The 27,052-nt window shown below is 65.7% G+C and overlaps 2 protein-coding genes across 2 annotated transcripts; both read left to right on the top strand.

The window, feature by feature from the left end:
- Positions 1–237: 237 nt before the first annotated feature.
- ERBB3 (erb-b2 receptor tyrosine kinase 3) lies at positions 238–13,805 on the top strand (the record flags this gene model as incomplete). The annotated part of the gene is made up of 28 exons (XM_084303663.1): positions 238–328; positions 2,871–3,022; positions 3,101–3,287; positions 3,843–3,968; positions 4,040–4,105; positions 4,179–4,297; positions 5,119–5,260; positions 5,351–5,464; positions 5,542–5,662; positions 5,742–5,815; positions 5,902–5,992; positions 6,656–6,855; positions 6,965–7,097; positions 7,513–7,603; positions 7,688–7,842; positions 7,920–7,973; positions 8,647–8,788; positions 8,999–9,118; positions 9,198–9,296; positions 9,399–9,584; positions 9,675–9,830; positions 10,473–10,548; positions 10,628–10,774; positions 10,869–10,966; positions 11,052–11,210; positions 11,437–11,508; positions 12,262–12,526; positions 13,246–13,805. 28 exons carry the CDS (start codon positions 238–240, stop codon positions 13,803–13,805), a joined length of 3,996 nt encoding a protein of 1,331 aa, XP_084159789.1.
- Positions 13,806–15,378: 1,573 nt separating this feature from the next.
- Positions 15,379–26,829, top strand: PA2G4 (proliferation-associated 2G4). The gene is made up of 13 exons (XM_084303733.1): positions 15,379–15,504; positions 17,687–17,815; positions 18,334–18,439; positions 18,663–18,732; positions 19,782–19,874; positions 20,372–20,435; positions 21,874–21,952; positions 23,020–23,098; positions 23,335–23,468; positions 24,037–24,131; positions 24,623–24,750; positions 25,292–25,345; positions 25,636–26,829. The coding sequence occupies exons 1-13, from the start codon at positions 15,417–15,419 to the stop codon at positions 25,699–25,701; spliced, it is 1,185 nt and encodes a 394-aa protein (XP_084159859.1). The 5' UTR covers positions 15,379–15,416; the 3' UTR covers positions 25,702–26,829.
- The last annotated feature ends 223 nt before the right edge of the window (positions 26,830–27,052 follow it).

Raw genomic sequence — 27,052 nt, forward strand, 5'->3', positions numbered from 1 at the left:
CCCCTGCTCCCCCCCCACGGGTCCCGGGGGTGTCTCCGCCGCTCCGGGCCGGGCTGTCCCGGGGGTGGGTGCCCCACCGCCCCCGCCCCGCCCCGGCTCCGCCCCGCCCGGTCCCGGACCCTGCCCCGGCCCCGGCCCGCCCCGGCGGCCCCGCGCCAGGTGCATTCCCCCCGCCGCGCCCGGGCACGCCGCAGCCCGCCGGGCCCCGCTCCGCCGCTCCGCCGAGAGGCGCCGAGGATGGCCCGGCCCCGGCCCCGGGCGCCGCCGCCGCCGCTGCTGCTGCTGCTGCTGCTGCTCCGCGCCCCGGCACCGGGCACCGGGCAGGCAGGTGGGCACCGGGCACCGGGAGCGCTGGGGGGCACCGGGCAGCTCGGGGACACCGGGGCGCACGAGAGGAGCGGGGAGCTGGGGGGGACCGGGGCGTGCGGAGGGAGCGGGAGCTCGGGGCGCCGGGGCCGGGGAGGGCACCGGGAGCGCTCGGGGGCACCGGGGTGCGGTGGAACCGGGAGTGCCCGGGAGGGTCCCGGCAGCGGCAGGGACGGGGCTGGTTCGCGCTACCGGGTGCTGGGGGGGTCCCGGAGCAAACGGGTGGGAAAGCGGACCCGGGGGTGCGGCCGGTGCCGGCGGCCCCCCGCGCCCCCTTCCCCCGGACCCCCGCCCCGTGCCCGGTGCCCCGACCCGGGGGGAGCCTCGGCCCCGCTGTGTGCGCCCAGGGGGGCTCCGGTCCCAGCACAACGCGCAGGGCTCTCCCCGTGCCCCCGTCCCGTCCCTCCCGGCACCGAGCCCCCCCCCGCGGTGCAGGCACCTGCGCCCCCCGCAGCTGCCGGGGCTATTTCGGGCCGTGCCGGGATCCGGCCCGGGGTGGGGGCGGCACAGCCGGAGCCCCCCGGGACCCCCCGGCCCCGCCGCTGCGGGAGGGTTGGGGCGCAGCTCCCGGAAGGATCGCGCCGCCCGGGAGTTGTTTTTCAACCCCAAAAGGAAAACACCGAGGGCAGGACGCGAAGGTGGGGCCGGGCGCGGCGGTGGCGAACGTGCGAGGTGTGCGCGGCGCCCGCGGCCCCGTGGCGGCAACGGCACCGGCACCGGCCATGTGCCGCCGGCCCTGCCCCGGGCTGCTCCCGCACGACGGCCGCGATTCTGCGAGGACCGGGGGGCTCTCCAGGACCGGGGGGCACTGCAGGACCGGGCGCGCACCAGCACCGGGTGCCGGCTCCCCGGGATGCCGCGGGCGGCTCCTGCTCGGGGACCCCCCGGTGCCGGTCCCGGGGTGCGCAGCGCCGGCTCCGCGCCCCCCTCCGACCCCACCCGCAGCCCCCCGGTCCCGGCTCAGAGCCCGGCTTTGTTCGGAGCCGGGATCCGGCCCCCCGGCAGCGGCCGCCCCCGCGCACACAGCCCCCTTTGTGCCGCCCGCGGGACCGGGGGCAGGAGGTCGGGGTCCCCGGTCCCCTCCCCGCCTCCCCCAGCCCCCAGCGGCGGGGCCGGGCCCCGGTGCTATTCCTGGCGGGGGGCCGGGGGGCCGCGGAGGCACGCGGGCAGATAGCAGCGGCGTGCCGGAGCTGCCGGCGGGGCCCGCGCTGATAACGCCCGGCGGGGCCGGCGCCAGCCCCCTCCCCGCCGCGGGCAGGTGCACGCGGGGGTCCCGGCCCGGGGGGGGCCCGTCCTGGGTCACCCCCCCCCCAGCACCGCACGTCCCCGGCCCCCCGCTGCCCCCCGGGGCCGGCTCTGCGCCTGGGCACCCATCTCAGCCCCCCCCCCAGCTTTGGGTTGGGGGTCCCAGCCCCTGCCTTGGCCCTGCCCCTCTCCGGGCCGTCGGGGCTGGGGCCGTGCCCCCACGCAGCTGGGACCTTTTTATAGCCCCTTCCCTATGGAAATAGCTCTGCTGGCGGGGGGAGGCGCGGGGCTGCTGCGGGGGGGGGGGCCCCGCGCCCCTTCCTGCGCCTGCACCGAGCTGCCCGTTCTCTGCACCCCCCCCCCCCGGGGGGGCGCGGGCCCTTATCGGCCCCCGCGCCGGCCCAGACAAAGCTGCCATTGACCGCCCCGCGCCCCCCCCGCGGGGCCTGAGTCACGTCTGGGCCCGGGCTGAGCCCCCCGGGGGTGCGGGCCCCCCCTCCCTCCCCGCCGCGTTTCGGGGGGCTCGGCTCCCCCCGTCCCGCTCTCCACAATCGCCCCTTTGTGCGGCCGCGGGGAGGGGGGCCGCATCCTGCCCCGCGCACAAAGGGGCCCTGTCTGCCCCGGCGCGGGGGGGGGGGGGGGGGGGGGCCGGGGAATCATTAACCCCAGAGCCGGGGTTTTGGGGCGGGGGGGGGGGGGCCGGGCCAGGGCCCCTCGGTGCCCGCAGGGATTTCGGGGGGGCCGGGCCGGGAGTCCGAAGTCCGGGCGTCGCGGGAGCGCCGGGAGGGGGGGGCCCTGCCCGCGGCACCCGCCTTGCGCAACCCTTGCCCGGCCGGTTCGGGCGCTGCGCAGGGGAGGGCGGGGACGCCGGGGGGGGGGGGGACGGGGACACCGAGGGGGGGGGCACCACCATGGAGGGGACGGGAGCACCCTGAGGGCATCTCCATGACCTGCAGGGGGGGGCACCGTGGGGGGAGTGAAGGGGTCGTGGGTAGGGTGGGAGGGACGGGGGTAAGGCGACAGGACAGTGGGGGGGTGACATGGCAATTGGGGGGGCACGGCCACTGGGGGTGGGAGAGGGACCCCGTGGGGGACATGTCCAGGGGAGACACGGATGTGGCCATCGGGTGGGGAATGTGGCCAGCACCAGGGGGGTCGTGGCCAGCACTAGGGTCAATGTGGCCAGCAGCGGGGGGCACAGGGGGTGCCCGGTGGTGCCCGCCCGTCCCCACGGGGCACCCAAATGTCCCCACCCGCAGTGTGCGCGGGGACGCTGAACGGGCTGAGCGTGACGGGGGACGCGCAGCACCAGTACCAGACGCTGCACAAGATGTACAACAACTGCGAGATCGTCATGGGCAACCTGGAGATCGTCCTCATCGACCACACGCAGGACCTCTCCTTCCTGCAGGTGAGGGGGGGCGTGGGCACGGGCCCCCTCCCGCCCGCCGGCCGTGGGGGCTCACAGGTCCGCATTCCATCCCCGCAGACCATCCGGGAGGTGACGGGCTACATCCTGATCGCCATGAACGTCTTCGCCTCGCTGCCGCTGCAGAACCTGCGCGTCATCCGCGGCACCCAGTTCTACGAGGAGAAGTACGCGCTCTTCGTGCTGCTCAACTACAACCCCAACACCACGCACGCCCTGCGCCAGCTCGGCCTCAACCAGCTCACAGGTGGGACCCGTGGTCCCCGTCCCAGAGCCGCGTTGTGCCCCCGTGGTCCCCGTCCTGGAGCTGCACCGGGCCCCCGTGGTCCCCGTCCCCTTGTGGTGGTGCCCCCTGGTCCCCAACCCATTACAGTGCTGACCCCCCCATGGTCCTCTGTCCCCATCTCATTGTGGTGCCATTCCCCACTGCCCCCTGGTCCCCATCCCGTTGTGGTGATGTCCCCTGGTCCCCATCCCATTGCAGTGCCATCCCCTGGTGTTCCCCAGTCCCCATCCCATTGTGGTGCTGTCCCCCCATGGTCCCCAGTCCCCATCCCATCATGGTGCTGTCCCCCAGTGCCCCTGGTCCCCATCCCATTGCAGTGCCATCCCCTGCTGTCCCCCAGTCCCCATCCCATTGCGGTGCCATCCCCTCTCGCTCCCCACACTGCGCACCCCGATCCCGCTCTGAGTCCCCCGGGGCTGTACCCCCCTCCTGGTTTCCCCCACCTCCCCGGTAGCCCCCCGGTGCGGGGCAGAGCTGGGGGGGCGCAGCCCCAGCGCCCACATCCACTCCCCGCAGAGATCCTGGCCGGCGGCGTCTACATCGAGAAGAACGAGCAGCTCTGCCACGTGGACACGGTGGAGTGGCGGGACATCATGCGGGACCCCCGGCTGGAGCCTGTGGTGGGGGACAACGGCAGGGCATGTGCGTGGGGGGGGCACGGGGGGCTGGGGGGGGTCCCACACCCCGGGCTGATCCCCCTGCGCTTCCCACAGGTGCCCCGTGCCACGAGAGCTGCGGTGGGCACTGCTGGGGGCCCGGCCCCGAGGACTGCCAGAAATGTGGGTACTGGGGGTCTGGGGGGGTTTGGGGGGGTCCTGGCCTGGGTCCCGCTCACCCCCTCCCTCCCCGCAGTGACCAAGACCATCTGCGCCCCCCAGTGCAACGGGCGCTGCTTCGGGCGGGCGCCCAACGAGTGCTGCCACGAGGAGTGCGCGGGGGGCTGCACCGGCCCCCGGCAGACACACTGCTTCGTACGTGGGGGCTGCGTGGCTGTCTGTCCATCCCCCTGCGTGTCTGTCTGTTTGTCTGTCCCTGTGTGTCCATCTGTCTGTCCCCCTGTGTGTCCGTACATCCCCCCGTGTGTCCATCTGTCTGCCCGTCCCGTGGGGAGGGGTCCTGTCCCTGCACCTCCAGGCAGGCGTGGGACAACGCTGGGTGGGGGTGTCTGTCTGTCTGTCTGTCTGTCCATCCGCCCTCCTGTCTGTCCACCCTCCCGTGCGTTTGTCTGTGCATCCGTCCATCCACCCGCGTGTCCGTCTGTCCGCGCGTGGATGGGGAGGGGCCTCGCCTGCGTGCCCCTGGGGTGGGCATGGGGCAAGGCTTCCCGCGGGGGGTGGGGGAGCTCTGTCCGTGTGTCCATCTGTCCGTGTGTCTGTCTGTCCATGTGTCCACTGCTCTGTCTGTCCGTCAGTCTGCCTGCGCGTGTCTGTCTGTGTGTCCGTCGGTGTTCTCCATCCTTCTGTCTGTCTGTGGGGAGGGAGCTGATCCACGCGCCCTGGTGTTTGTCCAAGGTGTCCGTCTGTCCGTGCGCCCTAGTGTCTGTCCCTGTTGTCTGTCCGTCTGTCCTTGCACCCCAGTGTCCTTCTGTCCACCTGTGCGCCCCGGTGTCCTTCCATCCGTCTGTATGCCCCAATGTCTGTCCCCAGTGTCCATCTGTCTGCCCGTGTACCCCGGTGTCCTTCTGTCTGTCTGTGCACCCTGGTGTCAGTCCCCGGTGTCCGTCCATCTGTCTGTGCGCCCCGGTGTCCGTCCGTCTGTCCGCGCCCCGACGGCCCCGTTGCTGTCCCCGCAGGCGTGCCGGCACTTCAACGACAGCGGGGCGTGCGTGCCGCTGTGCCCCCAGCCCCTCATCTACAACAAGCTGACCTTCCAGCTGGAGCCCAACCCCGACACCAAGTACCAGTACGGGGGCATCTGCGTCCGGAGCTGCCCGCGTGAGCAGGGCGCCAGGGGGGTGCCGGGGAGGGGGGAGGGCTCTAGGGGGGGCTGGGGTCTAACCATGAGCCCCCCCCCTGTCCCCGCAGATAATTTCGTGGTGGATCAGAGCTCCTGCGTGCGCGCCTGCCCCAACGACAAGATGGAAGTGGAGAAGAACGGGCTGAAGATGTGCGAGCCCTGCTCGGGGCTGTGCCCCAAGGGTACGGGGAGGGGGCTGCGGGGCTGGGGGGGTGCAGGGGGGGGGGCAGGACGGGCCCTGACCCTCCCCATCCCGCAGCCTGCGAGGGCACGGGGGCCGGCAGCAAGTACCAGACCGTGGACTCCAGCAACATCGACACCTTCGTGAACTGCACCAAGATCCTGGGCAACCTGGATTTCCTCATCACCGGCCTGGAGGGGTGAGCAGGGGGGGCATAGGGGAGGCAGGGGGTCTGGGGGGCTTGGCCCCCACCCGGGCTGATGGCTGCGGCCCCACAGGGATCCCTGGCGCAACATCTCGGCGCTGGACCCCGAGAAGCTGAACGTCTTCCGGACGGTGCGGGAGATCACGGGTGAGGCGCGGGGCTGCCGGGGGGTGTGGGGCCACTGGGGGGGGTGTGCGGGACCCCCTCCTTGAGCCCGGCCCGGCCTCCCCCAGGGTATCTCAACATCCAGTCCTGGCCCAAGCACATGCACAACTTCAGCGTCTTCTCCAACCTGGTCACCATCGGGGGACGGAGCCTCTACAAGTGAGTGCCCGGCCCCATGGCCCCCGACACGTCCCCCGTCCCCTGCACCCCCCATCCCTGTGCCCCCCATCCCTGTGCCCCCCATCCCTGTGCCCCCCATCCCTGTGCCCCCCATCGTTCTCTGTCCCTGAATCCCTTATCTGTGCATCCTCCATCACCCCCTGGCTGTTCCCTATTCCCACATCCCATTATTCTCACCTGTCCCTGTGCCCCCCCCCATCCCCCCCCCCCATCATTCTCTGTCCCTGAATTCCTCATCTGCATGCCCTCTGTCACCCCCTGGCTGTTCCCCATTCCCACATCCCGTTATTTTCCCCCATCCCTGTGCCCCCCCATCATTCCCCATCCCTACATCCCTCATCTGCACCTCCTCCATCACCCCCCATCTGTTCCCCATTCCCCCATCCCATTATTTTCCTGCATCCCCCCCATCATTCCTGCCCCTACATCCCTCACCTGCACATCCCCATTCCCCCATCCCATTATTTTCCCCCAATTCCCCCATCCTGTTACTTTCCCCCATTCCCCCATCCCATCATTTTCCTCCATGCCCCCATCCCATTACCTTCCCCTGCTCCCCCATCCCCTAATTTCCCCCCCCGTGCCCCCATCCCTTTATTATCCCTTTATTTCCCCCCATCCCCCTGACTCCCGGCCCCGCAGCCGGGGCTTCTCGCTGCTCATCATGAAGAACGAGAACGTGACGTCCCTGGGGCTGCGCTCGCTGCGGGAGGTGAGCGCGGGCCGGGTGTACATCACCGAGAACCGGCGCCTCTGCTACCTGCACACCGTGCAGTGGGCAGCGCTCAGCCGCCGCCGCGCCGACCTGGACATCAAGAACAACAAACCCCGCAGCAAGTGCCGTGAGTCGGGGCCCGCCCGCGTCCCCTGCCCCCCGGGATGGACGAACGGGGGAAATTCGGGGGTGATTGGGGGGCTTGGGGCCCTGCGCTGAGCCCCGTTCCCCCGCAGAGCAAGAGGGGAAGGTGTGCGACCCGCTGTGCTCCGCCGATGGGTGCTGGGGTCCCGGCCCCGAGCAGTGCCTGTCCTGCCAGCACTACAGCCGCCGCGGTGTCTGCGTGGCCTCCTGCCACTTCACCGAGGGGTGAGGAGCAGCCGGGGGTGGGCACCGGGGTGGGCAACTGGGGGGGGATCAACCCCAGGGGTGGGACACCAGGGAGGGCACTGGGATGGGATCAACCCTACAGGAGGGCACCAGGGTTTGGCACCAGGTTGGGATTAACCCCAGAGGATGGACCCCAGCGTGGGCACTGGGGTGAGATCAATCCTACAGGAGGGCACCGGGGTGGGCACCGGGGTGGGATCAACCCCAGGGGACAGACCCCAATGCGGGCACTGGGATGAGATCAATCCTACAGGAGGGCACTGGGGTGGGCACTGGGGTGGGACAGACCCTACAGAGGGCACTGGGGCTGGCAGGACACCAGGGTGGGCTGGTGGCACCGACCCCAGGGTGCTGGGGTGGGCTCGCTGGTGACCCTCACCCTGTTCCCCTGCAGGGAGACGCGGGAGTTCGCCCACGGGACCGAGTGCTTCGAGTGCCACCCCGAGTGCGAGCTCATCGAGGGCGGCATCACCTGCAATGGCTCGGTACGGCTGCGCCCAGGGACCCGCAGTGGGGGCGTCCCTGAGGGTCCCCGACGTTTTCTCACCCCCCCCTCACCCACCCCACAGGGTGCCGATACCTGCACCCGCTGCGCCCACTACCGGGACGGGCCCCACTGCGTGGAGAGCTGCCCCGAGGGCATCCTGGGCGAGCGTGGCCCCATCTACAAGTACCCGGACGCCAGCCGCGAGTGCCGGCCCTGCCACGAGAACTGCACCCGGGGGTGCGTGAGGGCCTGGGGGGGATGGTGGGGGGGCGCCGTGGGGGTGCACGGGTCTCATCCCCGCTCTGCCCCCGCAGGTGCCTGGGGCCGCTGCTGCGGGACTGCCTGGGGGACGCCCTGCCCAGCTCCAGGTACCAGGGGGACTGGGGGGACTGGGAGGGGACTGGGGGGCCCTGGGGTCGCGGTGTTGTGCCGTGCTGTGCCACACCAAGCGTGGAGCTGTGTGGCCCAGGGCTGTTTTGTGCCACGCCATGCCGTGCTGTGCCATGGCACACTGAGCTGTGCCGTGCTGTGCTGAGCCGTGCCCTGCTGTGCTTTGCCGAGCCCTGCTGCACTGTGCCATGCCGTGCTGTGCTGCACTGTGCTGTGCCATGCCCTGGTACATCATGCTGTGCCATGCTGTGCTGTGCCATGCTGCCCTGTGCCGTGCTGCACCATGCCATGTCACACCGAGCTGTGCCACGCTGTGCTGTGCTGTACTGAGCTGTGCCATGCCATGCTGTGCTGAATTGTGCCATGCTGTTCTGTGCCATGCTGTGCTGAATTGTGCCGTGCCATACTGCACCGTGCCACATCACACCAAGCTGCTCTGTGCCGTGCTGCTCCATGCTGCGCCGCACTGCTCAGGGACTTTCCCTGCCCATGTGGGTGCTCGGGGCAACCCCCCGGTGCCCTCCTGTAGGGTTGATCCCACCCTGGTGCCCCCCCGTGGGGCTGGGGCATCACCCCCACACCGGGGATGACCGTGGGAAGCGCGTGGGGCACAGCAGCAGCCAGAGCTGAGCCCCGTCCCCCCGTGCCCAGGAAAGCCCCCACGGTGATCGCGGTGCTGGTGGTCAGCGGGCTCTTCCTCTCCTGCTCCTGCTTCCTCCTCTCCCTGCTCTACTGGCGCGGCAAGAAGATCCAGAAGAAGCGGGCGATGCGGCGCTACCTGGAGAGGGGAGAGGTGAGCAGGAGGGTGGGGGGAGACAATGGGTGTGGGGGCTTTGCCCTTTTCCATCCCTGTCCTTTTCTGCCTCTGTCCACCCCCATCCACGGTGTCCATCCCTGAGACCCATCCTCACCCCTGTTTGCTTCCATCCCCCCTCGGCCCCGTCCCTGCCTCTCGGCCCCCTCCTCTCCGTCTCCATCCCCGTCTCCATCCTGCCTGGGGCAGAGCCTGGAGCCGCTGGACCCCAGTGAGAAGGCCAACAAGGTGCTGGCCCGCATCTTCAAGGAGACGGAGCTGAAGCGCCTGAAGGTGCTGGGCTCCGGCGTGTTTGGGACCGTGCACAAGGTGAGGGGGGGGCTTGGCCTGGGGGGGGGGGCAGCGGGGGCCAGGCACGGCGCTCACTGGGGCGTCCCTGTTCCCGCAGGGCATCTGGATCCCGGACGGGGACTCCATCAAGATCCCGGTGAGCATCAAGGTGATCCAGGACTGGAGCGGGCAGCAGTCCTTCCACGCCGTCACCGACGTAAGTCGGGGGGGGGGGGGCTGCAGCCGATCCCCTCCACGGGCCGGATCCTGCCCTGGCTGCATCTCACGGAGCCCCCCCTCACCTTGCACCCCCCCCCAGCACATGCTGGCCATAGGCAGCCTGGACCATGCCTACATCGTGCGGCTGCTGGGCATCTGCCCCGGCCCCCAGCTGCAGCTGGTGACCCAGCTCCTGCCGCTGGGCTCCCTCCTCGACTACGTCCGCAAGAACCGCGACGGCATCAGCCCCCAGCTGCTGCTCAACTGGTGCGTGCAGGTGGCCAAGGTGAGTGCCCCGGGGTTGGGGGTGCCCCCCATCTCCCCTTGGTGTGTCCCCCCCCCTCGAGCCCCCAGCCCCGCTGACGCCGCCCCGCAGGGGATGTACTACCTGGAGGAGCACCGCATGGTGCACCGCAACCTGGCCGCCCGCAACGTGCTGCTCAAGTCGCCCAGCCAGGCCCAGGTGGCCGACTTCGGCATCGCCGACCTCCTCTACCCCGACGACAAGAAGTATTTCTACAACGAGGTCAAGGTGGGCACCCGGCGGGGACTCCGTGGCCCCCATGTCTGCTGCGCTGTGGGGCACTCCCTTTGTGTGCGTCCCCAGAACCCTGTGCCATGGGGCACCCTCCTTCTGTGTCCCCGAATCCCCTGTGCCATGGGGCACCCCCACTCTGCATGTCCCCAAATTTCCTGTGCAATGGGACATCCCCCCTTCTGTGTCCCCAAATCCCCTGTGCCACAGTGCACCCCCACTCCATGGGTCCCCAAATTCCCTGTGCCACAGGGCACCCCCTTTCTGTGTCCCCCAAATCCCCTGTGCCACCCCCCTTTGTGTGTGTCCCCAAATCCCCTGTGCCATGGGACACCCCTATTCCATATGTTCCCAAATTCCCTGTGCCACAGGGCACCCCCTTTCTGTGTTCCCAAAACCCCTGTGCCACACTCCATGTGTCCCCAGACCCCCTGTGCCATGGGACATCCCCCCATCTGTGCCCCCAACCCCCCTGTGCCATGGGGCACCCCCTTCCACATGTCCCCAGCAGGACGGGACACCCCATCCCCTCCATTCCCCTGCACCGTGGGCTGTCCCCTCCCTGTCCCTGTGTCCCCCCCGTGTCCCCCCAGCCCCTCACCCACCCGTGCCCCCTCCCCGACCCCACTGTCCCCACAGACGCCCATCAAGTGGATGGCGCTGGAGAGCATCCACTTTGGGAAATACACGCACCAGAGCGACGTCTGGAGCTACGGTGAGCACGGGCGCCCCGCCGCCCCCCTCCCCAGCCCCCCGCCACCCCAAGGGGCTCACGGGGGGGGCTGTCCCCGCAGGGGTGACGCTCTGGGAGATGATGACCTTCGGGGCCGAGCCCTACGCCGGGATCCGGCTGGCCGAGGTGCCCGACCTGCTGGAGAAGGGCGAGCGCCTCTCGCAGCCCCAGATCTGCACCATCGACGTCTACATGGTGATGGTCAAGTGTGAGTAGGGGGCTCGGCCGGCTGCTGGGGGGGGGTCCCAGATCGCTGCCCACCCCCTTGTCCTGCTCTGAGCCCCCGCCGTGCCCCCCCCCAGGCTGGATGATCGACGAGAACATCCGCCCCACCTTCAAGGAGCTGGCCAACGAGTTCACCCGCATGGCCCGCGACCCCCCGCGCTACCTGGTGATCAAGGTGAGCGCGGACCCCCCCCCCGCAGACCCCTCCCCAAGACCCCCCCAGCTCTCTTCCCGCGGCCCCTCACGCCCCCGTCCCGCAGCAGGAGAGCGGGGCCGCGCCGCCCGCCGAGCCCCCCACCCTCAGCGACAAGGAGCTGGACGAGATGGAGACGCTGGAGCTGGAGGAGGAGGAGCTGGACGCGTCCTTCGGCCTCGCCGCCGGCCTCTACCCCCCCCGGCCACGGGGCAGCTGCACCCGGGTGAGCCCCCCCCCTGCGCCCCCCACCCCAAATGCCCCCAATGGGGTCCAGCTGCGCTGGGGCTGGGTCCTGGGGCGCTGCCCCATGGCCCCCCCTCATCCCCCATCCTCTTCCTCGCCCCCGTGGGACCCCAGCCCCATTTCTGCAATGGGGGGGGGGGCCAAGCCTCTGCCCCGTCCCCCTGCCCCCAGCTCGGTGCCAGCCCCCCCCCCGTGTCCCCTCGCAGAGCCCCAGCCTGCTGAGCCCCCCCGCCGGGTACATCCCCATGAACCAGCCCAGCCTGGGCAGCAGCCGCCAGGTAACGGGGGGGGGGCAAAGGGGTGACCATGGGGGGGGCAAAGGGGTGACCATGGGGGGGTGAAGGGATGACAATGGGGGGGAAAAGGGGTGACCATGGCGGGGGGGGGGGGAAGGGATGATAATGGGGGGGGAGAGGTGACTGTGGGGGGGCAAATAGATGACAAGGGGGGGCGAAAGGATGAAAATGGGGGAAAAGGGGTGAAAATGGGGGGGCAAAGGGGTTGCCATGGTGGGGGGGGCGAAGTGATGACAATAGGGGGGGAAGGGATGGCTGCTGGGGGGGGAGGAAGAGGTGACCATAAAGGGGGGCAAATAGATGATGATGGGGGGGACAAAAGGATGACAATGGGGGCCAAAAGGGGTGAAAATGGGGGGGGGGCAAACGGATGACAGTGGGGGGGAAAGGGGTGGCCATGGGGGGGGCACAGGGATGACAAGGGTGGGGGGGCAAACGGGTGACTGTGGTGGGGGGACGAAGGGATGACAATGGGGGGGGGAGAGGTGACCATGGGGGGGGCAAATAGATGATGATGGGGGGGTAAAAGGACGACAGTGGGGGCCAAAAGGGGTGAAAACGGGGGGGGCAAAGGGATGACAGTGGGGGGGGGACAAAGGGATGGGATAAAAGGGGTGACCCCAGCGAGCAGAGGAGCCGGAGCTCTGGGGTCAGAGCAGGGGCCGTGGGGTCACCGTGGGGTCACCGCGGGGTGTCCGTGGCAGCCCCCCCATCACCCCCGTGTCCCCCCCCCAGGGCACGGTGACCCGGATGCCTCGGCGCAGCCGCCAGGAGTCCGTGGGGCGCACGGTGTCGGAGTCGTCGGAGGGCCGGGGGACGGCGTCGGAGCTGGACCTGGCGGAGGGGCTGTCGCTGGCGGGGAGCCTGTGCCGCAGCCTGCGCTCGCGGGGGGACAGCGCCTACCTGTCCCACAGGGAGAGCTTCCCCCCCCCGCCCCCCAGCTCCGAGGGCAGCGAGGAGGACGCCAACGGATACGTCACCCCCAGCTGCGCCGGGAGGGGTGAGGGGCACGGACCCCCGGGGGAGGGGGTCTTGACATGGCGGGGGAGTGGGGAGGGGGTGTGCTTGGAGGGTGGGGGTGTCCTGACCCAGGGGTGGGGGGCTCCTGGTCTCGTGGGTGGGGGTCGCAGCAATGGGATTGGGTTATGGGGACCCATCCTTGTAGGGCTGGGGCTGGGGGGGCCTCCAGCACTATGGGGGGGGGGTCTCCTGTCCCTATGGGTGGGGGTCTCAGCAATAGCTTTAGGTTAAGGGGATCTGTCCCTGTAGGGCTGGGGCTGGGGGGTGTCCCGTCCCCTTGGGTGGGGGTCTCAGCAACACTTATGGGTTATGGGGACCTGTCCTTGCAGGGCTGGGGTTGGGGGGGTCTCCTGTCCCCATGGGTGGGGGGGTCTCCTGACCCAGGGGTGGGGGTCTTGCCACTGACCTTAGGTTAATGGGACCCATCCTTGTAGGGCTGGGGCTGGGGGGTCTCCTGTCCCCATGGGTAGGGGTCTCAGCAACAGCCTCAGGTTAAGGGGACCCACCTTACAGGGCGGGGGGGGGCACACCTTTTAGGATCTGAGGGCTGGGGGCCAGATGGGACCCCCCCAGCCTCCCCCAGCCTCCCCCAGCCCCCTCCATGCTCGGCACCAGCCCCGGGATCAAAGCAGGGGCACCGAGGGTGGGATTTGGGGGGGGGGGGGGTGGCTGCTTTCTGACCCCCCCCTGCCCCCACAGACCCAGAGCCCGCCGGGGTCTTGCTGCCAGACGCGGAGGAGGAGTACGAGTACATGAACCGGCGCCCCGGGGCCCCCCCGGGAGCCCCCCCCCCGCCGCGGCCGGCCTCGCTGGAGGAGCTGGGCTACGAGTACATGGAGGTGGGCTCGGAGCCGGGTGCCCCCCCAGGACCCCCCCCCCAGGGCCGTGGGGAGGAGGAGGAGGACTACGAGTACATGAACAAGCAGCCGCGGCTCAGCCGCTCGCTGGGCAGCGTCGGGGGGGGGCCGGGACCCCGACACGAGGCTGGGCCCCCCCCGCCCCGACACGACGGCTACACCGACATGCGGCCGGGGGAGACCCCCACCCCGGCCCCCGCCGAGGAGCAGGGCTACGAGGAGATGGAGGCCGTGCTGGCCCCTCGCGGCCCCCCCTGCCCCGGCTGCCGCGGCCCCCCCGGGCCGCCCCCCCCCGGCTGCATGAAGCCCCTGCGCAGCCTGGAGGCCTCGGACTGCGCCTTCGACAACCCCGACTACTGGCACAGCCGCCTCTTCGCCAAGGCGGACGCGCAGAGGACATAGGGGGCCCCCCCGGACCCCCCCCCCCCAGCTGTTTACACTGGATATGAAGGAGCCCCCCCAGCCCCTGCCGGGTGGGGGGCGGCAGCTGAAGCTCCCCGGGGGTCCCAAAGGGTGGGGAGGGGGTTGGGGGGGGGCTGATCCTGACCCCCCAGCCCCAGGGGGAATGTGGGGGCCTGGGTGTGTGTCCCCCCCCCTTCTGCTCTGCCCAAGGGCCCCCCCCAAGCACTCCTCCCCCCCCCGTTCCAGGGTGCTCCCGGGTGCAGGACCCACGGCGTCCGCCCCGTCTGGGGGCAGGGGGCTCAGCTTTGGGGCCGTGACCCCCCCCTTTAGTTCTGGGGTCCCCCTTTTAGGCCACGATCCCCCTTAGGGGCTGGGGTCACCCTTTGGGTTTGGGGTCCCCCTTTGTGGCTGTGATCCCCCCCTCTAGGTCTGGGGTCCCCTTTTGGGTCTGGGGTCCCCCATTGGGGCTGTGACCCCCCCCTCTAGGTCTAGGGGTCCCCCTTTGGGGCCGGGGCCCCCTCAGCTGCCGCAGGCGGGACGTGTGGGCAGGACGGCCCCAGTTTGCCCCATTCCCTGCTGGAGCTGGGCGGCGGGGGGGGCACATTTTTGGGGTGCCCCCCTGCAGCACACCCCGGCCCGGCGGGCTGGGCTGGGGTGCCCGTCCTCAGGGCCCCCGGTGGCGGCCAGGCCGGGGGTGTCGCCCCCCCCCCCGTGCACTCCGCGGGCTGCTTTCGGGCAGGGGTCGGGGTGCGAGCGGGACCCCCACGACCCCCCCCCCCGTTTGGAGCCGGTTCTGGTTTGAAAATGCACAATAAAGGCAAAGGGACACGGAGCGTGCTGGGCTATGGGGCTGGGGGGGGCGTGGGGAAGGGGCTGGGGTATGGGGCAGGGGCTGGGGGGGTCCTGGGGCTGGGGGGGCCGTGGGGCTGGGGTATGGGGCAGAGCTATGGGGCTGGGGGGGTCTTAGGGCAAGGGCTGGGGGGTGTGGGGAAGGGGCTGGGGGGGTCGTGGAGCAAGGACTGGGGGCTTGGAACAGGGGCTGGGGGGGGCAGGGGCTGGGGGGGTCCTGGGTCAGGGGCTGGGGCTTTGGGGGGGGGTCTTGGGGCAAGGGTTGGGGGTGGGGGGACAGGGATCGGGGTCCATGCAGGAGCTGGGGCTGTCCCCACGGGGCTGGGACCGGGGCCAGGGGAGGGGGCACCCGGGAACCCCCCCCTCGGGCAGCGCCCCCCGCCCGCCCCGCGCTGCCCCTGCCCTCGTCTCCCCCCCGCCTCCACCGCTCCGAACTACACTTCCCATCACCCCCCGCGCGCCGCTTCCTCCCCCATCTCCTCCCCATCTCCTCCCCTCTCTCGCGAGAACCGCGGCGCCCCCTGGGAATCGGAGTCCCCGCGGCAGGCTGCGGGCCGGGGCCGTGCGCGCCGCGGGCGTTGCCGGGAGCTGTAGTCCGGGGGGCGGGGACTCGGCTTCCCAGCGTGCCTCGCGCGGAGCCCGCGCTCCTGCCCTGCTCGCGCGCTCGCGCTCGCGCTCCCCGGGGTCTCGGCGGCGGCGGGGGGGGGACGGGGACGGGGCCGGGACCGGGGGCGGCGGAGGCGGCCGGGGGCGGCTCCGACCATGTCGGGCGAGGAGGAGGCGGCCGAGCTGACGATCGCCGAGGACCTGGTGGTGACCAAGTACAAGATGGGGGGGGACATCGCCAACCGTGAGTGCTGGGCCGCGGGCGGCGGGGGGGGGAACGGGAAAAGGGGGGGGGAAACGGGGAGTGGGGGAGGGGAGGGGAGCAGCACCGGGGGTACCGGGAGGGGAGGGGGGGGACGGGGAAGGGGAACGGGGAGCGGGGGGGGGAGGGCCTGGGGCGGGCGGCGCGGCCTAGTGCCCCCCCCCGGCCTGTCTGACCCCGGTGGGGGGGGCGGGGGGGGGGAGCACGGAGCCCCCGGGCGTTGTGGGGGGGCTGCGGGGTCCCGGGGGGGCCGCTCCCGGTGTTCCCGGTGCCCCCGGCCCGGCCGCGCTCGGCGGGCGCTGCCCGCACGTGGCCTCCGCGCCCCACGTGCAGCGGGGGGGGGGGGGGGCAGGGCCCGGCGGGCTCCCCCCGGGAGGGGCGGGCGGGGGCAGCTCCGTGCGGCCCCCCCTGAACCGGGCTCCCCCCGGTGCCTCCGGGTCTTTTGTTAAGGGATCGACCCCCCCTCACCCCCCCCCCCCCCCCCCCGGACCGGGACCCCCCCCCCCCGGGGTCATCCCCCCCCCCGGCTCGGTTTTCAAGGTTTCTTTTTGCTGCATCACCCCCGTTGCTCGCTGCCCCCCCCCGGGAGCTGCCGGCTGCTCCCCGTGCCCCCGGGACCGGTGGCACTGGGGGGCTCCGGGGGCACCGTGCCCCCCCCGGGCTCCTCGGGGCGCCCTGGGATCGGGCTCGGGGGCATCGCTCAGGGCTTGGAGCCCTCCTGTTGGCCCCATTCTGCTGCCCCAAGTGTCGGTACCGGGGGGGTAGACCCCCCCCGTGGGACCGGAGCCGCTCCCCGGTGCCGTGGCACGCGGCCTTTAACACCGGCCACCGGTTTGGCACGTGGAGCGGCTGCCCCGGCTGGCAGCCCGGCCCCGGTGTTTGTTTTAGCAGAGCTGGGGAAGGGCAGAGGGAACCGGGGCAAAAACATTCCCTGGCTGGCAGCGCCCCGGGCTCTTGGTGTGTCCCCGGGGCTGTGAGGGGCTCGCGGCCCTACACGAGGCACCGGGGAAGGATGGAGCACGGTTACGGGGTGCTCCGTGCTCGCTGCTGCCCGGTTTTGTCCTGGATGCTCTGAGGAGCCCGGCTCTCCGCTCCTCTCCCCCCGGTGTTTGCCTTAACGCTGTCGTTTTCCCCCTCCCTGTGTCCTGCCATCCCATAAATGCCTCCCGTGCGGGAGCATTGTGCTTGGGAGCGTTCCCAAAACGTGTGGAGAGGTGGCCAAAAGCACCTGAAGGCATCGTGCAGGGGAAAACTTTGGGTTTGGCGGCATCAAGGAACCGCTAAGAGCCCGTCCCTGTAAACCCCTCCTCGGGTATTTGTGCAGCACGCGCCCCGTCGCTGACAGAAGCTCCCACAGAGGGGAAGTGCTTCCCGGAGCAAAAAAGTGCACGAGGAGGCTGCGAGGACACCAGGACCTGAAAATAAATGTTAGTGTAAGCCTCGAGTCCTGGTGGAGCATCCCGGCTTCACGAGGAGGAAGAGGGGAAGCAGCAGCTGGGGGCTGCGAGGAGCCCGTGGTGCCATCGAGGTGCGTTGGCAGGGGCAGAACCACGGGGCCGTCCCGCAAAGCTCTGGGCACGCTGGAGCCGAGAGGCTGCCGGGACTCGTAGGCACCAGAAGACGTGCGAAGAAGGCAGCGAAACTCGCCCTGAGCTCCAGCGAGGCGTCCCCCGCGTCAGCCGGGCGCCGTGTTGGGGCGCAGAGCACGCGCCCTGCCTCAGAGCCGCGGTCCTGCAGCGTCAGGGCCCCGCGGGACGGGCTCCGGGCCCTCCGGTCCCACCCGCCCGCAGCGCTGGCCCCTGCCCCTTTGATGTGCTGCGCGTCTCGCCTCCCCGAGTCGTTTCCAAACCTGTTTCTGGAGCTCTGACTGGGCTGGAAGGAATGTGGCAGAGCGCTGTTCCTGCTCGGCTGCTTTCAGCCGGGCTCGCTGCGTGAGGCCGCGGCGCTTCACCCGTGCAAATCCCGACCCAGCTCTGTTTGCTCGCGCTCTTCAGGGAGAGGGCTGGGGAAAGGCAGCTCTCAAAAACACCAAATAAACGTTCAGACGGGTTCTTGGTGAAAAGCTGAGTGGAGAATGTCGCTCCCCACAAAAAACGGCTCCGTCTCTTGCCCCCGTGGCGCTCGCCGGTACCGCTCTGAGGGCTCCGTGTCTGTTTCTCCGCAGGGGTCCTGCGTGCCGTGGTGGAAGCGGCCAGCTCGGGGGCATCGGTTCTGTGCTTGTGCGAGAAGGGAGACGCCATGATCATGGAGGAGACTGGCAAGATTTTCAAGAAGGAGAAAGAAATGAAAAAAGGTGAGGCCTGCTCCAACGTGGACACGTTGCTTTGGGCCTGGTGGGTGCCTGCTGTGAGGGGGCAGCGGGGCAGGAAGGGCTGCTGGTTGTTAGAACTCGCCTGCTGCTCCCAGAGAGCCCCTCTCAGCCCTGCTCGCCCTGCTCACACCATCACCAGTGAGCCGGAGCTTCGTGTTTACTCACTCCCCAAAATGAGGGGCACTGGGGGCAGCGCTGCCCTGGGAGCGGTGACGTGGTGCCACCTGAACGCCACCCAGCTCCCTGCCTTGTGCTCTGGATGTTTGGGGTCCCTTCTGCAAGTGTCTTGTTGCTGGGGATCCGTTTTATTCGGTGGGTGTCTGGGCGAAAGGAAGAGCTGGTGCAGGAACACACCACGTGCTGCAGTCCTGCTGCTTTGGGGCTGGAGGAGGATGCAACGGGGCGTTTTACACAGCTTTAAAAGACCCTAAAACCTGTTCACACTGCGCTGCATGAGGCCGCAGGACTTCACGGGGTATTTCTGTGCTTTCTCTTCACAGGTATTGCCTTCCCGACGAGTATATCAGTAAATAACTGCGTCTGTCACTTCTCCCCCTTGAAGAGCGACCAAGACTACATCCTCAAAGACGGAGACTTGGTCAAAATGTAAGCGTCTCGCTCAGGTTTCTCGTGAGTTTCCTGCTGGCATCAGGGCTTTGCTTTTTAATCCTGCTCGGTGCGTTAAGTACTTCCCCGACGTGACTAATTGCAGAATCTAATAGCTAGTCAAGCTTTTGAAACATGCCTGCGTCGGGGAATACTTGGAGGAGTCACACAAGTTTCCCCAGCCATTAGGCCCCACCTGTAATTAACTCTCTTTGTGTTGCAGCGACTTGGGAGTCCACGTGGATGGCTTCATAGCGAATGTAGCACACAGTTTTGTCATAGACGCCTCCAAGGTAGGTTTGTGTCACTCCTGCAGCTGCTGCCTGGTGTGCAGCCTAAAGGAGAGAGCAAAGAGCTGACGGTGGGGGCTCCTGGTTCTACAGCAGAGCCTCGGGGAGGCGGCTGCTTGGGTTCCCAAAGGATCTGGTGTGAAAACGGAGCCTTTTGGTAAACCCCTCGGTCCCCTGGAAGGTGAGGGCAGGCGCGTGGCCTCAGCAAGGTGACAAAGAGTTGGGGACAGACCAAACGCGGGCGGCGCTGCAGCGAGGTGCTGGGAGTGTCTGCCCTGCAAATGGAGGTGCTGCCGTGCGCTGGGCAGGTTTCCCTGCCCCCTCTGCTGGCCGCGCTGCTGCCGTCGCCTTCCCAAACCCGAGCACGGGGGGGGGACGAGTTCCCCGGCCCCAAACACCCGTCCCTGCCGCCTGCTTTTCCTGTCCGAGCGTGCCTGGGCACACCTGAGGCAGATTTTCTCACCTGGGGCTGAAGGCACCTGCTGGCACGGGTGGTTTTTGGCCCAGGCCTTCGGTCGGGTGTTCTGGAGGTGAGGCCAAGCCACGCTCCTGCAGCCGGCTGTGGGAGTCACGTGCGTGGAGCCGTCATGTAGGCTTGGAGCAGGCTTTTAGCTGGAGTTTGGGGAGGAGAACAGCGGCATGGGTCTTTGGAGTGGTTTTTCTCCTGTGGAGAGGACAGAAAAATTTCCTGAGATGTACTGGGAGCCTTTCCAGTCCGTGTCCCCGGCTACACAAAAGACTTGTTCAGTCTTTGACAGCGATGAGCTTGTACGAGGGTGTTCTTGTTGAAATGCAACGAGAAATAATGGAGAAATTCAGCATGAAATAGGGGAGAGCCAGCGTGGTTGTGGCTGCTGCTCACCTGCTTTTTGAGCAGGGGAAGGACTGAAAACACAGCTGGAAGCCAGGAGCTCCCCCACCTCTGAGATCCCCCGCTCTGCTCGGGGGGGTGTTTGGTTAGATGGAGGCTCTCCATCAGTCAGCAGCGCGTTTTTGCCAATAAGAGGTAAAAGAACTTAGCCCCAGGAGCCTTTATTTTCCCCTTCTTGTAGGAAAACCCCGTGTCAGGCCGTAAAGCTGATGTCATCAAGGCAGCTCACCTCTGTGCTGAGGCCGCTCTGCGCCTGGTGAAGCCTGGAAACCAGGTGAGTGATGGGGGGCTGCAGAAATGCAGCTCGGACGGGGCGAGGAGCTCTGGTCTGGGCACCACCTGCACCACACGGCCTCTTTGGGTGGAAAAATAAAGGTTTTAGCTGGGCCCGCAGCAGATCCCCTGAACAGGGCTCCCTTAAACCTCCCACTGCTCCGCTCAGACGCCTCAGCGGCCGTGGGCGTTCTCCTCTTGTCGCCCTGTTGCTATTCCAGACGTGCCTGGGTTTCTCGTAGCTGCCGGTGTCATCTCCGAAAGGGAGGGCTTGTGAAAAGGCGCTGGGTGCAAGCAGGAGGCTGAGCTGACCTCGTGTTCCGTGCCGTTTTTGTTGATACGGGGTTAAAAATGGAAGCCTGGCGCCGCTTCTCCTGTTTTCGGAGGTGTCAGGGCACCGCTCGGTTTATCACGGAGCACTGTCAAGTGAGAAACCTGTCGTGCCCGTGCCTTGGATTTTATTCCCTTAACGTGTGTTTTTGTGTGTTCTTCATCCAGAATACACAAGTGACAGACACGTGGAACAAAATCGCCCACTCGTTTCACTGCACGCCGATCGAAGGTGAGGCCTGGGGGGCGGCCGAGGCAGGGGTAGGGGTGTTGTAATTAATTAATTACACACGGCTGAGATCCCGAGCTGCCCCGTTGGGATCCTGGGAAGCCCACGCTGACTGCAGGTCACGCTGCCTCCAAAACGCAGCAGCCTTTGCTTAAAAATTGATTTCAAAACTTCCAAACTATCCACCTTCAAAACGATCTGGATTTTTTTTTTTTTCTTCCTCTGTCCTTTGTTTTTGGTTTTGCTCTGTTGTGAAAGATGCGTTAATCTAGGAACAGCAGCCGTGGGCTTCCCGGGCTGGTAGGTGCTGTCCTGGCTCGGGGACTTCCCGCTGACCTTGGGCAAATCGCTTGGCCCTCGGCTTCAGACTTGGCCGCTCGCAGTTCAATCCCCTTTAGTAAATGCACAAAAGAGCTCGTTTGTAACACGGGATCTGTTGCAAAAGATGCCCATAGAAGCGCAGGGTATGTAATTTCCTCCCTTGCAGCTCTGAACTGATTCATGTTTTCTTCACAGCCTTGATAACGAGCGGGGGGAAGGCGCTGGGGTGGCTCCTCGATGAAAGGAGAACGCTGGGCTCTTGTTTGAAAGGTGGCAAGAGCTGAGCTCGACACTTGGCACGTGCAGATGCTTTTCTGCTAGTTAGTGACATCACCAACAAGCGGTTTCCAGCCGCGATTAAATTAGCCCATTATTAGTTAAATTTCCTGAAATGCCAGAAAGCTGGTGCGTTCTTGCTCGCTTTGGCCCGGCCTCGGAAGGTCACTGCCCCGTTCCCTGTGTGGGATGGCTTTGTGGGTCTCAGTGCTCTGCTCCTTGCTCTGAAAAACTGTGGCAGGAGCCGCAGCGAGGAGGCGGCTGCTCGCGCTGTCGAGGGAGTTGAAGCAGCCACTGTTTTGGAAACAGTCAAGAGCCGTAATTATCTAGGCACTGGCAGCAGCAGAAGGCCCCAGCTGATGAAAACAAACGGAGCTGCTGGTGGCTGGGCTCTCCCTTCCCACTGATGGAGCTGTCCTCCCTGGACGAGATGTGTCCCGGGATGAGCAGAAAGGGAGAGCGAGTTGAGCCCCCAAATGTGCCCTGAGTGTGGTACAGCCAGCACTGAAAGGCTCCATTAATTTGACGTGTTTAAAAACACCCAGGGGTGTTAAAAATGTGTGCTCACGGGCTCAGCTCCAGCCCGTTATGAGTGGCTGGTGAGTTGGGCACTTCACCGAGGAGCAGCGGTGCCAGGAGGGGTCCCCATGTCCTGCGGGGTTCACAGGGGATTTTGGGGAGCCCTGTGTCCGCTGACATGCAGGGACAGCCCCTGACCAGGTGAAGCTGAGGAGCTTTTACCACCCCAGGCGGTTTGTGTGGCTGTTTGCTGCACCCCAGAGCGTTGATAACGCCAGGCTGCAGCGCAGCTCGGAGGTGTTAATGGGTTCTCTTATCGCGGCAGGGATGCTGTCGCACCAGCTGAAGCAGCACGTGATCGATGGAGAGAAAACAATCATCCAGAACCCTACAGACCAGCAAAAGTGAGCATCACCTCGGGGGTTGCTGCTCCATGGTACCTGGGAGTGGCGTGGCTTGGGCTGGGGCTCCCATTTCTCGCTTTTTGGCTGTGGGGTCAGGCGGGGGGGGGCGGGTGTGTTTGCACGTGCTGGCTGCCTGCTGCTGCCACGGGGTTTAACCAGCAGGAAGAGCGCTCCCTGCACGAAGCCTGGCTTGAAGTCTGACCCAGGGAGGCAGACTCGGGGGTTGTTACCCCCCTGGCTTCTGTTCTACGTGAACGTGCAGCGTGTCTCCGGGTCTGGGGCTTGTCCTGAGAAGGAAAGGCTGCAAGGCACCGACCCGACGCTCCTCACTGGCACCTGCGAGCGTTCGTGGTTTCCGTCCAGTTTCTTGAAGGAGTCCCCTGTAGTTGCAGCCTGTGGCCTTAGAGGCTGCCAGCGAAGTAGCCAACTGTTGCTCGCGGTGGCCGTGGGTGCTCGTCCAGCAGGAAGCGTGCCAGGGCTGTCGCTCGTCTCGCAGAGGCTGCCAGGAGCCCACCGCGTGGTGGGGGCTGTCAGGAGCATCTCGGGGTGGTTTTGGACTGACGAGCTGCATGTGTCCTTTTGCTCCAGCAGCTTCTGTCCCTCGGGGTGCACTCAGGGCTGGGTCTCAGGCTGAATATTTGGAGTTTAGGGGCTCAAATCTAGCACTTGGCTCACGAGGGTGTAGGGATGTACATGGGGGGCTCTTGGCCTGCTGGGGCATGACCACGAGCTCAAGGAGCTGGCGCTGAATGTGGGGTCACCTCCCCTCTCTGGGGATGGAGCTCCTTGTCCTGGGCAGGAAGAGCACTGGCTTGCTGTTGTTTTTCCCTGCCAGCCTGTTGCTGATCAGCTCTACTACCTGGGACAGAAATCTTTGATTTCTGTGCCAGCTTTTGCTCTTCTGGTTGGGGACCCGCTCACTTCGCAGCACCCTGGTGCTGCCTCGTGCTTGCAGACCCTCGCTGGCTAAGCCCAGCGTGGGCTTGTCGGAGGCGCTGTGGCTGTGTGGGAGGTGTTCTCTTCCCTGTTTGCCACTTTTTGACTCACCAAACCTTTTTTTCATCCAGGAAGGACCACGAAAAAGCAGAATTTGAGGTCCACGAAGTTTATGCTGTCGATGTTCTTGTCAGCAGTGGAGAGGGAAAGGTGAGTCGGGTGCTCCCTGCCCAGAGTTCTCCGCACATGAGGCTGGATTTGAGCACAGGCAGCGGTGCTGACAGCCCGATCCGTGTGGGGTCTCACTGCTTCTCTTTGCATGTAGCTTTTTCCACCAAAAAAAAGTCAGGGCAGACTTTTACCATCAGTGTCCTGGCCCGGGCAGTCCTCTGGTGGAGGAGCTGCTGCTCTGCCCCCTTCCCACTCGGCTCTGTTCACGTTTTCAGGCGAAGGACGCTGGGCAGAGAACTACGATTTACAAAAGGGACCCCTCCAAGCAGTATGGCTTGAAGATGAAAACCTCCCGTGCCTTTTTCAGCGAGGTGGAGAGGCGCTTTGATACTATGCCATTTACTCTCAGGTATTTGCTTTTATTCGTGACCTCCCCATGTGTGCGGAGTTGGATTCTGTGTGCTCTTACAGCCCCTGCTCTCGGTGTCTGTCACTGGGGGGGGGCAGCCTCTGCTGCTTTACATTGGGGTTTGCTGTACTTGAGCCAAGCAGTGGGCGGAGGAAGGATGTTAGGGGCTTAAGCAGGAATCCCAGGCTCAGTCCGAGGATCGAGAATCTCCTGTGCTCTGCGTGGCAGGCGGGGAGCCCGGAGTTGCGGCTAAAATAAAGAGGAGTGGAAGCAGCGCCCGGGTGTGCAGCGTGAGGAGGGGAGGCAGCTCCAAGCAATTTTTACGTGTGATTTACTCTCAAAATAAGGAAGCAACGTCCACCTGACAGGCTCTCTTTGTCCTTAAATCCTTTTCCACTCTCAGAGGGCAGTAGTTCACCCGGCAGGTGCCTGCTCTCACCAACTGTTCTGTCACTGCAGCGCCGCCGGGGGAGACACAAGTGAAGGAAGTCCCCAGCCTGACCCCGGGGGCAATTCTGAAGCCTGCGGGGTGGGATCTGGCTCAGCTGTGGCTCCTTTTCCTCTGCAGGGCATTTGAGGATGAGAAGAAGGCCAGGATGGGGGTGGTGGAATGCGCCAAACACGAGCTGCTCCAGCCTTTCAATGTCCTCTACGAAAAGGAAGGTGAGTGCTGCCAGTGGGAGGGCTGGGGGCCGGCTGGGGGTGCCTGTGGAGCCGACAGCTGGTGGTCACTTCCCGAGGCCGGTGACACCGGGGCCAGCTGTGCCACAGCACAAATGCCAGGGGTGCAATTCAAGGGCCCTGGCATCCGTCCTCCCAGAAAAACTCGCTCCCCGCTGGTTTCTGGGCTTTGTTTTGGAATCGTTCCAGCGAGGAGATGAAGTTTTTCATGGAGTGATTCCTGGGCAGGAGGAGAGGTTGCCAGCCAAAGCCCTCCGGTTGGTGTAGGGAGCAGGCTGGGGGGGCCTTGGGGTGCTGCTGAGGTTTTGCCCTGGTCGGGGTTGGTCTGAGGAGCTCCCGCAGGGTGGTTTTGTAGCCATGATGGTTTGGGAATGGAAAATGGGACAGGAACTGAAACGGCACCAACGTCTGCCCAGATAGCCAGCAGATCAGGTGCCCGGGGGCTGGTAGTGATGCCCGTTTCTGCTTTGCAGGAGAGTTTGTTGCACAGTTCAAATTCACAGTGCTTTTAATGCCCAACGGCCCCATGAGGATAACAAGTGGCCCCTTCGAGCCTGAGCTCTACAAGTCGGAGTTTGAGGTGCAAGATGGAGAACTGAAGGTTAGTTTAAAAAAAAACATAAGTTTTCTTTTAAACTTGTGGGTTGCCCTGTGTTTCTGCCCCTCGGGATGAAGGTGGGAAGTAAAATCCAGGAGACTGGATGGAGAGGGGGTGAGCAGGAGTTTAAAAAAGGAAAAGCTCAGCCCCTGCAGCCAGGCTGCCGGCACATCCGAGGGCAGCAGTAGGTCGTGGTGCAAATCAATGGCTTGTTGCAGCCCCGCAGCACCCGCAGAAATGTGTTTTAGCCCAGGCTGGGCTCTTATTTCCTGCATCGAACGCAGGCTTCAGCTCGTGGCAGCGGTGCCAGCCCCTTCCTAGGAGCTGCTGAGCAGCCCCGACAGCTGCCTCCAAGGCCTCGTGCCTCAGGGGAGCGCAGGGCTGCAGCATTCCCCGCTGCTGCTATGCCCGTTAGGACTTACCACCATTCCTTCGGGGGCTGGCGGCGCTCCTCCTGCTGTAAAGGCATTTAAAGCCCTTTATCTCCTGTCAAAAAAAAAATAGTTTGGCTTTCTAGTTTCTTACGTTTCCTTCCTGTCTCCAGGCCCTTCTACAAAGTTCTGCAAGCCGGAAGACCCAGAAAAAGAAGAAAAAGAAGGTAATTTGGTCACGCTTTGTGGGATTGCTGGCACCCAATCAGCAGCACCCAAACTTCACCAAGTTCCCGTGTGGTTGTGTTTCGGGCTCGCCTCAGTGCAGCGCTGAGAGAGCAGAGGCTGGTGTTCCCCTGCTGCGGGAAGAGGCACCCTCGAGGCACCCACACCCTCTTTTTCCTCCCAGTGAGGCTCCTTGGGTGGGCTCCCTCGCAGCTTTGTGGTCTCTCTGCCCCTCACCGGTGTCCCCAAACATGTCCCCGTCCTGACAGCTGCCCTGGGTTTGTTTCCGCAGGCCTCCAAGAACGCAGAGAATGCCACCACGGGAGAGACGGCGGAGGAGAACGAGGCTGGCGACTGAGGGGCTCCCGCTCCCTCCATGTAGCACCCACTTCACACACACACTCGCCCCTTTTCCCCCCCTCCCAAAAAAAAAAAAGAAAAAAGAAAAAAAAGAAACAAAATCTAGCACTGTTTGTCTCTTACGACCAAACGACAAACAGTCTGGACTTCCCACTGACAACAACCAGCTCCTATTGACTTTGCCAATGAGGGAGGATTCTCTCAGCCACTTCAGACTACTTAAAAATAAAGCAGGAAAACAAAATGAGGAGTAAAAGCTAGTCTATATCCACTCTTTCTAACCTTTTATACTACTCATACTTAAAGAGGTGAACAGCTAAGCCGTTCCCAGGGAGAGGGAGTGCAGAGAGCTGCTTGCTTTCTCCTTCTGCCTTCTCCCTTTTTTTAATTTCTCCCTTTACAGATTTTATTGGAGGAAAAAAACAAAACAAAACAAAACTGATTACGCCCGAGAAAAAGTGACCTGTGTTTAGTGATATGGTACGCGCGTACGGTGTAAGGTGACCTGCCTCGCAGCGCTATCTCAGCTCCTCCCCAGCCGCGTAGGCATTTCTGTCTGTTACCTTGGGGCAGAGGATTTCTCACTTTCTTTTAGCCTCTAGATTGTACGTTTCTCATTGGAAAGCCACCAAATTTTGTGTCCCCTGTGAGACTGTAGGCTGTCCTGTCTACCGCGCTCTGTCTCTGCCTTGGTTTACGTATAAACGCTCTATTTTTTAATACACCGCTGTGGTGAGCTTGTTTTTAAATTGACTGCCCAACCTGAAAGGAAGCAAATCGGCATTCCCCACCTGACGGCTCTGCGGAGGGGCAGGAGGCAGGCGCGCTGGCGGCCACGGGGCCTGTGCCTGCTGCTCTCCACTTTGTTTAAATTCCCTGATGCCCTGGGGTGTTTTATTCTTCCTCGTGGCTGGTTTCCATGGCCCGTGAGTGCGTTCCACTCTTTTATGTGTGTTGGCTCCTGGAAGGACGTCCTGCCTGCACGCGCTCGTGGTGGCAGGAGGCGAGGGAAACGCTGCAGCAGACTCGGGCTTGAGTCCAGCCGGGGGTACCGCTCTTTTCTAGTGGGTCTTCTGTTCTTTTTTTAAAAAGAAAAAAAAAAAAAAAGCTGATTGAATTTCATGAATTTGAACGTGTGAGGTGTTTTTATGTACCAATACCTGCGGATCGGGTCTCTGCTCCCTCTCCTGGAGGTGATTTTGGGAAAATTTCCCCGCTCCCAGCCCTGGCCGGTGGCTGTTCCTCCACAGACACCGCTCTTCCTGCCGCCAGCTGGGGCCTGCCTCAGCGCCACACGTGCAGATACTACCAAAGCCAATAAAAGAATAAACGATGCGATAACTTTTTTT

This window comes from Netta rufina (genome assembly GCF_964035555.1).
Source record: "Netta rufina genome assembly, chromosome: 30".
NCBI lineage: Eukaryota > Metazoa > Chordata > Aves > Anseriformes > Anatidae > Netta > Netta rufina.

Coding starts and splice junctions, on each gene's coding strand:
- PA2G4 (XM_084303733.1), top strand. CDS start 15,417: ATGTCGGGCGAGGAGGAGGCGGCCGAGCTGACGATCGCCGAGGACCTG. Junction 15,505..17,686: donor GGGGGGGGACATCGCCAACC/GTGAGTGCTGGG, acceptor GTTTCTCCGCAG/GGGTCCTGCGTGCCGTGGTG. Junction 23,469..24,036: donor ACTATGCCATTTACTCTCAG/GTATTTGCTTTT, acceptor TTTCCTCTGCAG/GGCATTTGAGGATGAGAAGA.